This window comes from Lithobates pipiens, unplaced genomic scaffold (assembly GCF_037356315.1).
Source record: "Lithobates pipiens isolate NorthernLeopardFrog02 unplaced genomic scaffold, aLitPip1_a1.2 Scaffold_8, whole genome shotgun sequence".
NCBI lineage: Eukaryota > Metazoa > Chordata > Amphibia > Anura > Ranidae > Lithobates > Lithobates pipiens.
The window spans coordinates 557974430-557992350 of record NW_027507903.1 but is presented as its reverse complement, the minus strand read 5'-3'; the positions used below and the strand labels follow the sequence as shown (position 1 = coordinate 557992350).

At 42.6% G+C, this 17921-nt stretch overlaps 1 protein-coding gene across 1 annotated transcript in view; it reads left to right on the top strand.

The window, feature by feature from the left end:
- NOTCH3 (notch receptor 3) overlaps positions 1-17921 on the top strand; it is a 114714-nt gene that overhangs the window by 63442 nt on the left and 33351 nt on the right. The window contains exons 3-7 of the mRNA XM_077469989.1: positions 10867-11009; positions 11281-11616; positions 11701-11823; positions 13672-13905; positions 16008-16163. Coding sequence (XP_077326115.1) covers positions 10867-11009; positions 11281-11616; positions 11701-11823; positions 13672-13905; positions 16008-16163 — 992 coding nt within the window. The remainder of the gene's footprint in view (positions 1-10866; positions 11010-11280; positions 11617-11700; positions 11824-13671; positions 13906-16007; positions 16164-17921) is intronic.

The following is a 17921-nucleotide window of genomic DNA, read 5'->3' as shown; positions in this document are numbered from 1 at the left end:
AAAAAAAAAACTACCTTTTACAGTCCCTTTAATGCAGTGGTTGGGATTCAAAAACTGGCAATCCCAGTGCCTATCAACACTAGGGTTGCCGGTTTGAGTACCAACCACGGCATTACCTGCCTGGGTGTTTCCATGTGCTCCCTGTGCCTGCATGGGATTCCTCCCACACTCCAAATGCCTTTTGGTAGATTAATTGGATCCTGTCTAATTTGGCCCTAGTAGATGTATGAATTTGAGTTCAGGGACCATTAGACCGTGTAATGGCCTTGAGGGCAGGGACAGATGTGAATGTATAATAAATATATCAAGCACTGTGTAAATTGATGATGATATAGAAGTACCTGTAATAAAAACAATAAATTGAACTGTGTATATGTTGAGGGTCAGTGGCTCAAAGTATTCCATCAAGAACATCCGCATAACAGCCAGACGCCCAGCATTTTTAGAGACTATTTTCAGAAATGGCAATTGCAATGTTTTTCTCATTACAATTTTTGGTGTCCTAGGGGTACTTCTCTGTGAAGTGTATTCATGATATTAATCTAGCATTCTAACAAATGATAAATCATACATAAAATACACAAGTGTATTTTAAAGCCCAACTCCTGGAAACTTGGAGATTACCCCACTGTAAGACAGGTCATAAATTGCTTGATTCCCCCATCAATCCCTCCCACAGGGTGTTCTACCAGAAGGCAGCGTTCCTGGCCGGCAGAACGCTATGATTACTGCTAGTGACTATAGCCACTGGCAGTAATCGCATGTAGAAAAAAAAAAAAATCTGACAGGCTGGTTGTACCAATGTCGATCTGGCCTTCCTATAGATGGATTGAGTCTCAGCCGGTCGCTGCAGTACCAGCTGAGATTCTATACATTTATGGCTGGTTTAAGGGTTAATTGCTCATTTACTTGATCTGATGCTGCTAGACCAGTCCCTGCAGTGTCATCTCCCCAATGCGGTCCTAAGGTCCCAACATCATTAAGACCAATGCAAGGTCCATAGCATAAAGGCCACAGAGGAATAGCTGTTTGAGGAGCACTGTTTGTTGGAGGATCGGTGAATTAAAACTGCTTTTACTCTCCCCACTGCAATGGAGAATTTTATGATTTTTTTTTTTTTTTTTGAGTTGGGCTTTATGCAAAAATGCAATGGATTGCCAGAAAAAAAAAAACTTAAATTAAGGTGCACTAGTAAAGGTTTTTGGAATTCTACACTATTAGTTAAAAACAAATATAGAAGAGCCATCATCCTCTCCAGCAGCCCTTCCCTCCAGCATTTTAAGGCTACTTTTTACACTGGTGGCGCTATAGCGCTAAAAAAGCGCCTGTAAAGCGTTTCTTCTGTCACTCCAGCGCCAAAGCCTGAGGGCTTTCACACTGGAGCGGTGCGCTTGTGGGACGTTAAAAGTCCTGCAAGCAGCATCTTTGTATACACCGCTTCTAAAGTGCCCCTGCCCATTGAAATCAATGGGCAGTGGTGCGTTGCAGGTGCTTTTAACCCTTTTTTGGCTGCGTATAAAAGTGCTACTTTCTGAAGTGTCAGAAGCCTGTGTCTCCCATGTGGTGGTTCACTCCCGCAACACGGTTGTCACGTTATGACGCGGAGAGCGGCAGATGGAGCAACAGTATAGGGTAGGGGACACCGGCGTCCGACACTCCCAGAAGTGTCGAATGCCGAAGAGTCTTCAGGAGGCTCTGACCGGAGGGAAGATGGATCACACAGGCTGCCATGGAGGTAAGTCTATTGCCTTTTTTCAGGGACTTGATGGTTCGATTTTTATTTTATTTTGCCAGTTGACAGGGCTGCCTTAGGCTATCTTCCTTCCCTGATTGGTATGCAATAAAGTTAGGTTTCCAGCTCATTATTACTCGCTATGTTTTTGAAGATCTTTAATCAGGCAAGGCAGATTATTAGCTGATACAGTCATGTTCTCGGTGGCTGTACACTCCTATGTCATTATTGGGTAAGATGTAGTTTGCTTGGATGTCTTTTGGTTGACTCTTGAATGTGTCATGTTACACCAGCCCACATCGTTCTGCAATAATGCTATCACTCGGCCCGAGGCTGATATCCCAGTGACAGGGCCACTTCTAGACAGCATATGATTTATTAGAATATATATATATATTTTTAATTCTTTCCGGATGTCTGTGTTCCCTTGGAAAAGAGGGAAGAGCGGGGTGAAAGTAAAATATTTATCCCTCTTGTGTGATTAAGTTCAAGTCCAGCTGTCTCACGAAGGGGGGCCGAATAGGGGATCGTGGGAAATTGGGACTTTAGTAGGAACATCTGGTTTTCATCTGGCCTGATATATCCACCTGTCCTTGCCAGTCTGGCTTTTATGCTTGGCGTACGCTCTGCCTTCTAATAGTCCTCTAGTCGGGGTGTGCAGAACTGTCTTACGGGTTCTAGTCTTGCAGTGCATTTTGGGAAATCCTTTGTCTATCCCACACACACTTTTCTCCAGTTTTTGTGTTTTGGTAACCGTTCCTTTTGGCTCTAGTGCGCATCTTTTTTTTTTTTTTTGCTAGTTTTAAATTAGAAGTCTATTCTAGCGCGGGCTGCATTCTTTGGTCATTATGTATTTTAACTCTTTCCCTTCCATTTTGAACGCATGCATTGGCAATATTACTTTTATTTGATATTTTGAAACTTGGCATAAAAGTAGAGTTGTTGTCCAAAACAACCTCTCCGGAGAATGCATTTTTTAAAGATCTAAATCCTGTAGGGAGCTTAGAGTTTTCATCCGCCTTACTACCTAAAGTGGAACTTCACTTTCTCCATCAACTTTGACTGTTCTGTCCTTAATGCAGCTAGAATTAGTAAATCGGAAAGTATGTCTTAACCTTCTTTTTACATTTCTTCAGTTACTTCCAGGTTTCCAGGTCTAGGCAAATTATGTCATGTATCCCAGGAGTCTTCAGGAGGGGCTTTCATGCCTGGATCTCAACAAAATAAAGCATGGCGACGTAATCCAGAATTTTGCATTGAATAATAAAAATAAATTAAATGGCGTTTTTTGGTTTGTGGTACTCAGATGCAGTGTAGTTGCTCTTGTGTGACTTTAATGGCAGTGATTTGTAGAGAGCTTTCCAGTCTTTGCAAGCAAGTAAAGCCAACCATACATGCATACAATTTGACTGTGTCAGCATGGATTGGCCGAAATTTAATCCATGTGTAGGCAGGCTGATTGTTCCCAAGTTGGGCCAATTGCCTTGGGTTCAACCAGCCTTTTGGATATTTGATCACTGTCGGAAGCTATAGCCACTAGCTGTAATAAATGTGTTCTGCTAGCCAGGAAGGCTACTTCATGGCCGTGGTGGAAGTAAAGAAAATCAAGTCGACTATGCTCTGCTTTAGTCAAGCCATATAATAATTAACCTGTGGTTGAAGGAAAGGAAATTGCTAAATTTCCCCTATCAGTACATCCCGTGTTGATGGGGGAAGCCCTTCTGCAGCGCTATAGCGTTCTGCCATTGGGAAGCCTTCACAGTGGCAGAATACAATGATCACCACTGGCAGTGATCGGGCGCAAAAAAAAAAAAAAACCTAGACAGGCTGGTTGTACGACGGATTTACTTCAGTACAACCAGCCTGCCCAAAGAAGGCTTGCAATTTGGTCAGATTTCTGCTGAACTGGCAAAATTTTGATCGATCTATGGCCGGCTTAAGTCGCACTGAACTATTACAAGTAGTCACACAAGTAGACTTATTTTGTTAGTGCACTTAACCTAGATCAGTGATGGCGAACCTTGGCACCCCAGATCTTTTGGAACTACATTTCTCATGATACTCAACTACACTGCAGATTATCATGGGAAATGTAGTTCCAAAACATCTGGGGTGCCAAGGTTTGCCATCACTGACCTAGATCAACTATTGATCTTTTATGCCATTTCCATTTTGAGATCTTGCTGTAAAGCTGCTGAGCACTACAAAAAAAGGCCAACAACCTATCAACTCTAATTGCATTACAAATAAGTCTGGCTATATAAAATATTGGTTGCTAAAATTCATATTGCCTATTGAATATACCTATATGTTATCCTTTTATAGCAAGGCCTCATGCACATGGGCCCTTAGCAGCTCCTGTGTGCTGGTGCTCTTTAGCTTCAGGGGAGCTGCACATGCCACATCCAGCCACCAATACAAGTGAATGACTTCTGCATTGACGTTTACCCACTCGTGCACGCGCAGCGCTTTTTCCTCTAAGGACTCAAGAACCTGCATTCCGTGCATTAAAATACATGACCGAAGCCAAACGCGCCACTTTCACCTTCAGGAAGAAGTGCCGTACACCTATGTATGGTCTCATACAGCCATTCATTTGTATTGGCAGCAGTATATGCGTTTCTCGGGGTGCCAGAAAGCTCAGGGTATTTTGCACTCCAGCACACAGGATCTGCTAAACGTCCATGTACAGGAGGCCTCATGTTCATTGTTCTATGCAGGCTGCTGATAAGGCGGTACAGCTGGCCCCCCTGTACCGGGACCGGGTCCCATCATTTCACAAGGGGGGCCCAGGCAGCTGCAGCGAGGTCAGGCTGCACTGCCTTATTGAAGAAACCAATCCTCTGTTCTAATATTTGTGCCCCCGGGCCCCTCTTCCCACCTCGCCTGCTTCTCTACTCTCCTGCCGGCAGATGCTGCAGCCACACAGGGGGGGGGGGGCGATTTTGGGATGAGCGGGGGGCCCTGTCAGGTAGACTGTACGGGACCCCATGATTTCTAACAGAAGCCCAGGTTCTATCCTCATGTGTGCCCCACATTAAAAACTGGGGCAAAGGTGATGAGACTGCATGTTTTGCTTATGGCATCCAATCAATCTGTATTATCAAAATGTCGCCAAGTTGTGATTGGTTGCTAGGATGAATACAGACACAAGGCTTTCCTGCACTTTTATTAATGGGACGGGTTTTACAAATCTGCAAATATTATAAGAGCGTATAAATACATTTCTAGCCCCTGTCCTTGCGTTATGCCATGTCTCTGCCTCGAGGGCACTCAACTGAATTCCCATGGAATAATTGGCACCATACAGAAGATTAAACTCTTTTGGCTTTCAGTTAGATTGTTGGCACAGCACACCTTTTGGAATCAATCTTAATAGGTTTTGCTGGGTTTCATCCATAATTCGGCTTTACAAGGCTAGTTTCATGACTAAGAAAGGGTTACAGCGCGCGCACTCTTAACGCATCCCAGATGTTTCTTGTCTGGCTCTCTCAGCCCCCGCCCTTCATCTCCTTCTTTCCTGTTTACTCAATTTTTGTCTTTTTTCACACGTTTTTAGCTTATTCTTTCCCCTGTGTTATATGTGTGAGGTTATTGCAAGTTTCTCGCTGCTTTTTGTCTATATTCCCCCTTCGTGACAGTCTGTTTGCTCTGCTGACCAAAGAAGACTCACTTGACCCCGTAGAGCTGAAATTTACACACGTTTGCTCTTTGACCTTTGCCCACCTTTGCTTGCCTACGCAATATTTCTACATTTTGCTTGTACCTCGTCTTCTAACCCGCTGTTCACCTTACCTTGGTTTGCAGGCTTTCCAGCAATAAGCCTTCCTTTAGAGCATGGATGTGCAATTAGTGGACCTCCAGCTGTTGCAAAACTACAAGTCCCATCATGCCTCTGCCTCTGGGTGTCATGCTTGTGGCTGTCAGAGTCCTGCTATGCCTCATGGGACTTGTAGTTCTGCAACAGCTGGAGGTCCACTAATTGCATTTCCCTGCTTTAGAGGTTTGAGCTGGCCAAACACGTTACAACCAGATTGTACAATCTACTTTAAATTTCATAACGGCTATGAAGTGTTAAGGCTTACCTGGGTGATGATGTATGGAGTGAATCGTGTAGGTAGGACCTTGCACTACATTGTTGATAAATCTAAAGGACGTCGTGCAACCAAATTGTAACATGTTTGGCCAGCTTTGGAAGCAAGTTCTCTGAACCAGTAAACATTTTGGCATGGCTTTTGGCTTAGGTTTCAGGCCCCATTTGGGAAAATAAGGGCATGGACTGGAGATTGAGTATGTTGACTTTCACAGCATAAATGGCTTGACTCAACAGACAGCTTTTTATATCTAAAGCCCTCAGGAGCTACGTCTTCTCATTGAATGTAATGCAGATATGTTCAACTCAAATCAGACCGTGGGCCTAGTTGGTTGTTATTAAACGGAAAAGGGTTACTTGTGTCTGCTAGCCACTTAAGCCCCGGACCATTTTGCTGGCCAAAGACCTGAGCACGTTTTGTGATTCGGCACTGCAGCGCTTTAACTGACAATTGTGTGGTCGTGCAACGTGGCTCCCAAACAAAATTGATGTGTGTCCCCCCCCCCACAAATAGAGCTTTCTTTTGGTGTATTTGATCACCTCTGCGGTTTTTATTTTTTGCACTATAAACAAAAAAACAACAATTTTGAAACCGCGCATTATTTTTTGCTATAATAAATATCCCCCAAAAATATATAAAAAAACACTTTTTTTTTTCCCTCCGTTTAGGCCAATCCATATTATTTTACATATTTTTGGTAAAAAAAAAATAGCAATAAGTGATTGGTTTGCGCAAATGTTATAGCATCTACAAAATAGGGATAGTTTTATGGTTTTTATTAATATTTTTATTTTTACTAGTAATGGCAGCGAACAGCCAGCGTGACTGCGACATTATGATGGACATGTCAGACAATTTTGGCGCGATTTTGGGACCATTCACGTTTATACCGCAATCAGTGCGGTTAAATTTGCATTGATTACTGTGTAAATGTGACTGGCAGTGAAGGGGTTAACACTAGGTGGCGCTGTAGGGGTTAAGTGTGTCCTAGAGATGTGTTCTAACTGTAGGGGGGATGGGCTAACTGACACATCACTGATCATAGCTCTGATCAGTGTCACTAGGCAGAATGGGGAGGTGCTTGTTTACATTAGTATATCCCCGTTCTTCCTCTCCGTGAGGTGATTGTGTGTATCCTTGTGGCGATCGAGTCCGTGGGACCCATGATCCTACTCGTGGAGCTCCCGGGCCAGCGTGCATGCGTGCCATTCTGCCGACGTACACCGGCCAGGAACCGGCTAGGGGCCTCACTTAAAGTGGTTGTGAACCCTTATATATACCCAGTGAAGTGACTGGCCTCAGGTGATACAGAGATTTCCCTCCTACATAAGTTGTACCTGTCTATCCGCAGCCCTCCCTTCTCTACATCCATTCAAAGTCCAGAATATTTATACAGCTTGTGGGAGCTGAACTCCCTCTTTTGGGTGAAGTTCCCCTTTATCCCCTTTAACTTTTTCAGTAAACAATCATAGAACTTGTCATAGTAACAACTTCAGTTTGGCATTTTAGACCAGAGAAAGGGGTCTTAAACCTTCCCTGAAATATTTAAGTAAACTGGAATATTGCATTAGGAATTGCAGCATTTATCAGTTGAACAGAACTTGTTTTCGTAAAGCAGTAACAGCCCCACACCAAAGGCATAAAAGGGCCACACAAAGTGGCCCAAAAAAACTCTAGTTCAGCTCGCTGATGAGGGTCAGCACACCTGTTCTTTCAGTTGACAGGGCTATACACCAACTATGGCCACCATAACGGGTTTCACTCATCCATCAGGATTTTTCATTTATTTTATAGCTTGGAGAATTTAACTAGAAATCCTGGAAGTCTGATTTCCAAAACTAGAGTCAGCGTCTGGAATTGTGACGAGGAGCTCTCGCTGCTGGCGTAGCCAAGACGCATAGGAAGCCAGGAACTGACTCACCAGGTTCCATCTCTAACTTGACTATCACTTTGGGTGGGCTGGCTGTTTTAACCCTCTCATTGCCATCACAGGGCCAAAACTGACCATTGCTTTACTGCTGGTGAGTGAACCTTGTGGTAAGATGGTTTCAAGGTGATTCAATAAACCAGGCTTTGTCCGAAAGAAAAAGAAAAATCAGTTTTGGTTGTACTGAGCTTCTCATTGTCCTTCACTCTCTTGTTTCTTTACTATTCTCTTGGAATTCAGAGTTCTCCAGCTGAGAAAAATGCTGTGTTCTAAAGATCATGGGCGAGAGCCAAGAACCACAGCGTGAGCAAGAGACTTCATGGGTACCCACCCACTCAGCCGCAGCAGCTCTCAAATTCAGCCTGCTGCTAGTTGCAGCCTACTGAACAGATCTTAATATTTAAGTTTGATCAAACCAGATCAAAACTTGTTCCTGTGTGAAAAAAGTTTCTGCCTTTTCATCTTGCTATTTTGCCTCAGTTGAAACTGTGTTTGAGGCTTGCAGCTGTCACACTTTCCATAACTTATCATATTGTAGTATGTTCCCTGCTCTGGCATGTGAGTCAATCGTTGCTAAGGCATACTGCGATTTAAAGTTCTTTATATGCAGAATTATTTACATTGGTTAAAGTAAATGCAAACTCCCTTTTGGACTGTTAAATATACAACTGAAAGTGATTTGTTAGATCTGCTCTGTAAGTTAAAACATACCTGTTGATCCTGCCAGAAATCTAGTGAGCTTGAAATGGTCAAGATCAGTGGGTGAGCTGTGCTTTTACACCCTTCTGACTGCCCCTCTTGGCCACGCAGGCAGCGGGACAGGGTTGTACACATGCCATGGCAGGTTATACCCCCTTTTGCATTTGGCAGCAGTACCACTGCTGAATGCGTCCCATTTAAGTAAATGGGGCCTCGTCATAACCGCCCTGCAACTCTGTGTAATGCATGTGGGTGTGCAGGCTTTACAGGGTTAAAAAAGATGGTGAGAAGTTGACCTAGCGCCTCCTCACCTCCTGTCGGACATCTCCAGGAAGCAATCTGCCACTGATCACTTTTCAGAGGAACAGCAAGGTCTGCCGCAAGTGTAAACTTAGCCTTAGGGGTTGATTTATAAAAACCAGAGTGTAAAATCTGGTGCAGCTGTGCATGGTAGCTAATCGGCTTCTAATTTAAACTTGTAAGTAAAAAAAAAAAAAAAGCACAGCACTAAATGTATGATTACATATACATAAAGTGCTATAAAATAAAGTGCATAAATCAATATGTTCAAATGGGAAGTTGTCCATAGAAAAAGTCCCATAAAGAAATCCAAAAATCTGTGGATGGAAAGTCTGTGTGGTAAGTGTAAAACAGAAGAATCACCAGTGTGTCACCCTTCACACACAAACAATTAAAGGCTTTCCAGAAAACCAGCGACCACACTTAGGGGGTCAGAAAGCGCTCAATCGGATCGCAGATCCACTCAGTAGGAGCCTGGATGTTCTCTCAGATGGCAGTGAATGATGTACAATGGAGGACTCCCAAACAACCCAGGAGGCAACGTCTGGAAACGTTCAGCGATGCTCAATAACTAGTGCATGAAAAATGTAGATTCTCATTTATTAAAATTGTAGTGTACTTGCATGAAAGCAGCATAAATGAGCATGTATACACATCATATCCAAGCCCGATCAGTTTCCCTTATGTAAAATGGTAGCGTGATTATTCCCGACACGTTTCTTAATGCATGACATCCTCAGGGGTACTTTCAACTTGTTCAATTAAGCTTTGACAATAATCCCCCATTCACACCAGAGTCATTTGACATGTCAAATCGCATGCCAAATCACAGCCTATTACCGGTAACAGCACTGTCCCAAACAGTGCGCTGCTGACTTTGCACCACCGCAGAGATTTGTTTGCCATTTCCTGCACTACATTTGGCGACTTTGGAGCGATTTCAATAGACATCTGTGCATGAACTTGCACAGATGTCTTCCGAATCGCCCCCAAACTCACACTGAAATGCTGGTTTGAAATTGTGAGAGTTAACCTGAACTCGCACGATTTCAAACCCTTTTTCAGTGTCAAGTCCTAAAACCTGGAAGCTGATTGGTTTCTACGCAGAGCTACACCAGTTTTTGTACTTTCCCAGTTTTAGTAAATCAACCCTTGTCACTTCATCTTTGATCACATAATGGCATCTATCAGTGCGCTGTTGATATGATTTTGATGTTTTAGATTGGATTAATTTATTACGGAAGCATTATTTTATTATTTAAGGGTCCGTTTACACTAGGAACTGCGTTTGAATCGCACAGGATCACAATGCAGTTTCTACAAATCGCTTGCAGTTCTGTGCAGTGCAATTTCCGCCCTATTCGTTTTGAATGGGCTGAAATCGCAGCCCACCAAAAGTAGTGCATACATTGCTGTTTTGGAACGCAGTGCAACGGCATCACATGGTACTTTTGTACCATGCGGCATATGCGTGCAAATGCCCTGCGTGTGGGGTGTTGTTACCTTTGCACTGACCCCCGCAGCAGATCGCAAGGGCAGTGTGGTTGAAATGTAGTCCGGGTAGCCGCACGGGAACGCAGCTTTCCCGCACTGCCTTCTAGTATGAACAGTTCCTTTTTAGATTTATTTATTTTGCAGTGTGGGTGTATTGTCTATATTTTTACCATTATACTTAGTTTTGTAAGTATGCTAGCAAGTTCATTCATATTCTGTCATTTTAAACTTTGTAAATTACTTGGTGGGATAATGACACAAGAATTCCCAGCTCAGCCCAACTACTGCAACCGTTATAGTGCCAAATAATGGTGTCATACCCCTCTTAATGGGTTTACGGTAATTAGGAATAAGGAAATAATTGGGGGCTCTTGTTCAGAAATAACAGTTCAAAGGCATAATTATGTTCATATGGAGGACTCAGAGAAACCAACTGCAAAAATCTCAACCCTGGAGGCTTTAAGTGATGTAGGAGGAGGCCCTCCCAAAATGAGCTGCTTTAGTGGGACATTTTCCTTGCTGAGCCTGGTGTTACTATAACCACATATTACAGTGATAGCCTGTAGTTGGGATTAGTGTATATCTGTGATTTGTAATCTATATTCTGATTTCCTTTTCAGATGTCCCACTGGTTGGATTGGAGACTATTGCCAGTTTAAAGATCCATGTGTGCCAACACCTTGTATCAATGGCGGAGTCTGCCGGAGCTCTATCCGAGGAGGAACTGTCCAGTATGAATGTAGCTGTCCCAAAGGTTTCAGAGGTAGGTGTTTCTTGTGGACCTGGAGTTGTGAAAGGGAGAGAGTATTCATTTTACCCTCTTATGATCCAATATATTCTGCAGAGCAGCACTCAAAGAACCATGCACGTTAGTCCCTCACCAGTAATTTGCAATTGAATGTATCTAAAGCATTTATAAACTTGCGTAGATAATGTGCTTGGCAAGAATTCTACCCAAAACCTCAACTAGGGAAGAGTATTACCCCTTTATCCACTGTGCTGCCTCATTTAGTCAGTGGTTAATCTTTTTTTAGGTCAGGATTGTTCGCAAATCGATGCCTGTGCCACTAACCCATGCGAGAATGGTGCCCGCTGCACCAATTGGAATGGCCGCTACAACTGTACCTGCCCACCAGGATACCATGGCCGCAGCTGCCGTCTGGATATTGATGAATGCCGAACATCTGGGCTCTGCCAAAATGGAGGACAGTGCATTAACTCCCCTGGCTCTTTCCGCTGTCGCTGCCCAAGTAGTTTTACTGGCCAGTTCTGTGAGGCCAACTATGTGCCATGCGCACCTTCCCAGTGCCAGAATGGAGGCACCTGCCGCCCAACTGGAGACCTCTCCTATCAATGTGTCTGCCTGCCAGGTAAGGAAATGTCTCCCCTTATTTTGTCCCTTTTTAAAATGTGCGGCTTTGTGATATGTTACTCTTAAACTTCTGTGTTCATAGGCTTTGAAGGACCAAACTGTGAGATCAATGTGGATGATTGTCCCGACCATAAATGCATGAATGGTGCCACGTGTGTGGATGGAGTCAACACTTACAATTGTCAGTGTCCCCCTGAATGGACAGGTAAGTCACAGCCACCTATTTTTGTTAACTCACTCTAATTTTTTTATTTTTTTTCCCCGCTCCACTTTAAATGAAACACTTCATATTCGGGCCAATTCTGACACTTCACTCCTACATATAAAAACATAATTCTTTTGCTAGAAGATTACTCAGGACCCCCCAAACATCTTTTTTTATTTTTTTTAGCAGAGACCTTGGGTAATAAAATAGCAGTCATTGCCATTTATGCCGTACGGTATTTGCGCAGAAATTTTGTAAACGGAATTTTGAATGAATTAAAGAAAAAAAAATCCTAAAGCTAGCCTTTTTTTTTTGTATAATGTTAAAGATGATGTTATGCCGAGTAAATGGATACATGTCATGCTTTAAAATTGAGCACTCTCATGGAATGATGCCAAACTTTGGTACTTCATTCATAAAAATCTCCATAGACCACGCTCTAACATTCATGGCAATACCTCACATTTTTTGTTTTGAACGTCTTTGTTTATGCGGGCGTGACATATGTATGCATTCGCATCTGCATGCTTGGATGGGGAGCTTTAACTTTTTTTTTATTTTTTATTTTTTTTTTTTACCTTTTCCCTTTTCAAATAGTTTTTTTTGATCACTTATTCCTATTACAGGGAATGTAATCATCCCTTGTAATAGGAATAGTGCATGACAGGTCCTCTTTACAGAGAGATGTGGGGTTTATAAGGCCCCACATCTCTCCTCTAGACTGAAAAGCCTGAGATTAAAAAAATAAATAAATCTCAGCCTCTTCAGCTAGAACACGGCAGTGTTTATATGTGCTGAAAGTGACATCATAACATCGCACCCGGCTTCCAAAGGTCATAGAGATAGCCAGGGACCATCTGGTCCGTAGTATAGGGCTGGAGAAAGCAGAGCACAGGGTGGAAGAGAGATATGTGCTTAGAAATGGTGCAGGAGGGGAGAGATGCTCATGCATAGATGGCAAGCTGCAAAGCTACAGGCTCTTGATAGTGGTGTCTCCCTATTGACCATTCATAGACTGCAAGCTACAGAACTCCAGGCTCTAAATAGTGGTGTCATCCTATTGCTAAAAAGTGACTGAAGAGTAAGAATCACATTATAGTTTACAAATCTTTTTGCTTGTAACAAAGTTTGCATATATATATAATTGTTCATTTAGCGGTCTGAAATTCTGCTTTAATATGCTATTTGTCATTCTCAACCATTGACAGTCCCATCTCCATGGAATGTCAAATGCGTGACTGACAGGATGGAAGAATCTGCTTGGTGTAGATTCATTAGTGAGCATCCCCTACCATGTGCTGCTGCCCAACAGAGGTAGTGTTTAAATGTCACTAGGGGGTGGCATTCAAGAGAAAAGAACCAGACTGCTGAGTCTTAGGGATTCTATGCACTAAAGTAAAAAAATCTTCCAGTATCAGCTTGAACACCCCCCCCCCCCCCCAAAGAAAATACCTGAGTTCTGTATTGATCCAGGGATGTGCCTGAGAGCTGCATTGCTGCTCTCGTTTTCTCCTCACAGGACATAGAGGCAGCAGTGGGAGTCATTGGCTTCTACTGCTGTCAATCAAATTCCGTGAGGAGGGAGTAGGGGGTGGGGCCAAACTGTGTTGTGTGTATCCATGGACACTCAGACCCCTCGGCTCGGGAGCAAGCCTACTTCTCCCATAACAAGTGTTTGCGGGCAGACAAAAAAGGGGGGACCCCGGAGCGCCAGCAGGACCCAAGAAGAGGTTTGCACAGAGCAGGTAAGTATAACATGTTTGTTGTTTTAATACATTTTTAATACGTTTTAAGATTTGGGGCTTTTTAATAAAAAAAAAAAAAATCCATATATTTTTCTTGCCACAGGTCAGTTTTGTACAGAAGACGTAGATGAGTGCCAGCTCCAGCCCAATGCCTGTCACAATGGCGGGACCTGCTTTAACACTCAGGGTGGTCACACGTGTGTCTGTGTCAATGGCTGGACCGGAGAGAGCTGCAGCGAGAACATAGACGACTGCGCCACCGCCGTCTGCTTCAATGGTGCCACCTGCCATGACCGTGTAGCCTCATTTTACTGCGAGTGTCCCATGGGCAAGACTGGTGAGTGTTGAATAGTCGTCTCATTTTATATTTGTGTGTATATATATATATATATATATATATATATATATATATATATATATATATATATATATATATATATATATATATATATATATATATATATATATATATATATACACCCTATGCTGTAAGGAAGAAAATGTATGAAATGTTATCATAGTTGCACTAAAGTTGGTTAATGAATCTTATCTTATATACAGTATATGTTGTGTGTGAAGACTGTGTGAAAATATTAAGCAAAACCCTTTTAAATACAGTAGGGGAAGCCTAAGGCCACATGTAAACTGCTTCTGGTAAACTGAGCTGACACGGGGTCGTTTCTAGGCAGTTGAGTTTAGAGGCTTTTTTTTCCAATTTTTTTTGGGAACGCAAAAAAAGCGTTCAGAAGCTGAGTTTACAGGCATTTCAAGCGCCAAACGCGCAAACTCGTTTTTAGCCGTGTTTCATTTACAGGCTTTTTTTTTTTTTTTCATTTTTGGCTATTTTGACATTTTTTTTTTTTTTTTAATGCAAACGCAGCAAAACTGCCATTTTAAACGTGGGTTACTGTCTGTCAAGTTTAATCATTCAGGAGAGTTTGTAAAAACGTCCCGTGTACATGAAGGCTAAAACCCTTGCAGGCAGATTTGTCTGTCCCTGTTGGAGATTTTCCTTAATTTCCTTTGTGATAAAACCATTGTCACCAGGACAGGAAGTGAGTGGAAATCCCTGTACAGGAGCACAATAGCCAAGTGGAATTGTAATCCTTCCCCACCAAAAAAAGAAAAAAAAACTCCCTTTTATACCATTTACCAAAATGTAAGTGGAAATGGAGTGGAGTGCATCCTTTATCTTGTTCGCATCAGACTGCCTTGGGGGGTAGACCTGTATGTGTGACATCTGTGGTAGCATTTTCCCTGTCCTCAGCAGATTTAGGATATTTTGAGAATTGTCACAGCAAAGTCCTGCCGGTAAGAGGTGAGCTTGTAAAGTCAAAATAGCTGACGTAAACTACTTGCTTATCTTTTAATCTGCAAACTGACACTTCCTATGAAAAATCTTTATTTCTCTGCAAAAGGTTAAAATGTGATAACTGCAGAAGAAGAAAAAAGGTGTTGCAGTTCATTTCCTCTTGCTTCCTGAAATGTTGTTGGCGGACCTTTCCCCAGTGGAAAACCAAACTGTAAAAGCCTGGTAGAGAAATGCTGATCCCCCCCCCCCCCCCAATTAATCCAAAACTAGAAAGTTTTTTGCATGGCGGTGTCCATTAAGTATAATTATCACGGTTTTGCCGAATACCGCTCTTCTCTCCCCCTCTTCTCTCCCCCTCTTCTCTCCCCCTCTTCTCTCCCCCTCTTCTCTCCCCCTCTTCTCTCCCCCTCTTCTCTCCCCCTCTTCTCTCCCCCTCTTCTCTCCCCCTCTTCTCTCCCCCTCTTCTCTCCCCCTCTTCTCTCCCCCTCTTCTCTCCCCCTCTTCTCTCCCCCTCTTCTCTCCCCCTCTTCTCTCCCCCTCTTCTCTCCCCCTCTTCTCTCCCCCTCTTCTCTCCCCGTCACGGTAACTGTGGGCACCCGGCCTTGAAAGCTTATGGCTTCATGGCCAGGCGCACACTGCGCATGCGTGAGTCGCGCTGCACTCTCCTATTGGCCATCCGATCTTCTGGGAGCTGAGTTGTGTCCCAGAAGATAGGAAGAAGATAGGAAGTGTGACAGGAAGTCCCACGAATAAAAGGGTACACACTCAACCCCCCGCCCGCACGTCAGGGTGCGAGGAGTGTTTAAAAACGGAAGTTCCACTTTTGATGAGCACCGTTATTAAATTAAGAAAATGGTGGCGATCATGAAAGTTATGTTGGTATTGTGGGCAGATATTTTCCAGTGCATAGCTGTCTCCCTGACTTTTAAATCCATAGGCGATTAACAGACAGATATGTTAAGTAGTCATTGACCTAGCTTGGCTGCTAACCTAGAACAATAGAAGGTGTGACACACACTTTGAAATATTCTATTTACATAAGTATTTCAATTTAAATGTTAACGGCATGTTGCAGAATTCTTTTTTTTTTTTTTTTTTTTTTAACCTACTTGTTTTTTCTTTGCCAGGTCTCCTGTGTCATTTGGAAGATGCATGTGTTAGTAATCCGTGCCACAAGGATGCTATGTGTGACACTAACCCAGTGAATGGGCGAGCAATCTGCACATGTCCGCCTGGTTTTACTGGGGGAGCTTGCGACCAAGATGTGGATGAATGCTCAATAGGTATGTATTTGCATAGGGGCCTTCTCATCTAACTGCAAAGATTGTTGTGTACAGTGATCGACCATGGATGGGGGTTAGTTAGAATATTACAAACCTTTACACCCAAAGTTTGTATGGACTGGACTGAAAATGGTATACCCCCCCTGCTGTAGCTAAGTCGACATAACGTTGTTTGGGTTCACTCAAAAAATTATGTAGTTATACAAATATTACAGCTTGAGCTCTCTTAGAGAAAACCTACCCAGAAAGAAGGCTAGGTAACAGTGCTTGTTTGGTTTCCAAGGGGCAAACTCTGGCTCTGTCATCTGGCTGTGCTCTCCGTCTACATTTTATAAGACTGGATGAGGATAATTTACATATTTGCTGAAGTGCAATAGAGCCTTCTTAAAATTGAAGGAAAAACACACAAAAGCAGAGCTTCCCCCAAGAGTGCCAGCATTACATAAATGGAGCGTTGGCCGGGAACACAATTGACTGTGAAACACTGTCTCTTTTTAAAACGCAAGGTTTCTACATGTTGTGTGTTCATCACAAATCCCCAAACAAAGATTTTATGGGTAATCCTTGCAAAGCATTCATTCATTTATGCCTCATGGCCAACTGCACATTAACCACTTAAGGACTAGCCTCCTTTTGAGATTTTGGTGTTTTACAAGTTTTTTTTTTTTTTTTTTTTTTTTGGCAAAAATTTATTTTTTGAATAAAAAAAAATAAGACAGCAGTAAAGTTAGCCCATTTTTTTTTTTATATTGTGAAAGATAATGTTATGCCAAGTAAATTTTATAGCCAACATGCCACGCTTCAAAATTGCGCCCGCTTGTGGAATGGCGTCAAACTTTTACCCTCAAAAATCTTCATAGGCGACGTTTAAAAAAATCTACAGGTTGCATGTTTTGAGTTAGAGGAGGTCTAGGGCTAGAATTATTGCTCTCACTCTAACGATCGTGGCGATATCTCACATGTGTGGTTTGACCACCGTTTTCATATGCGTTCACTTCTGTGCGCGAGCTCGTCGGGACGGATCGCTTTTAAAAAAAAAATAGTTTTCTTTATTTTACTTAATTTTATAAAAAATTTTTTCACTGTTTTAAAAAAAAAAAAAAAAATTGGGGTCACTTTTTTATCCCTATGACAAGGAATGTAAACATCCCTTGTAATAGAAAAAAACATGACAAGTCCTCTTAAATATGAGATCTGGGGTCAAAAAGTCCTCAGATCTCATATTTGGACTAAAATGCAATAAAAATAAAATAAAAAATGTACCTTTTAAGAGCTATGTTATGGTATGGAGACGGGTGGGGGCCATCTTGGCCTCGCTCGTCTCCATACCTAGGCACAGACAGGACCCGATCGCCGTGGCGGGAGGGCGAATCTGCCGCAGAGACCACCATTATCGTGAATAGGACTGGCTCCTGAAAAGATGGATATCTCGGTTGTGGCAGCAACTGCTGCTGTTACTGGGATATCCATCTTTAAAGTGCCGACGTATATGTACAGGAGCCGGTCAGCAAGTGGTTAAGACCCTCTGGTTTATAACATGGATACAAACTGGTTCAGTGGAGACTTTTCAGTTTCTTTTGGCCCACCCACACTATATAATCCCTCTAGTTATACTTCTCATTGCCTCCCAAATCCTTTGGAACAGATCACATACACTGTATGTATTTCGGAGGTGTCTTTGGCTTAGTGTCTGGAGTTAAGTTTAAAAAAACAAAAAAACACCTATCCAGACTTAGATTATTTTATTTATCCATCTAT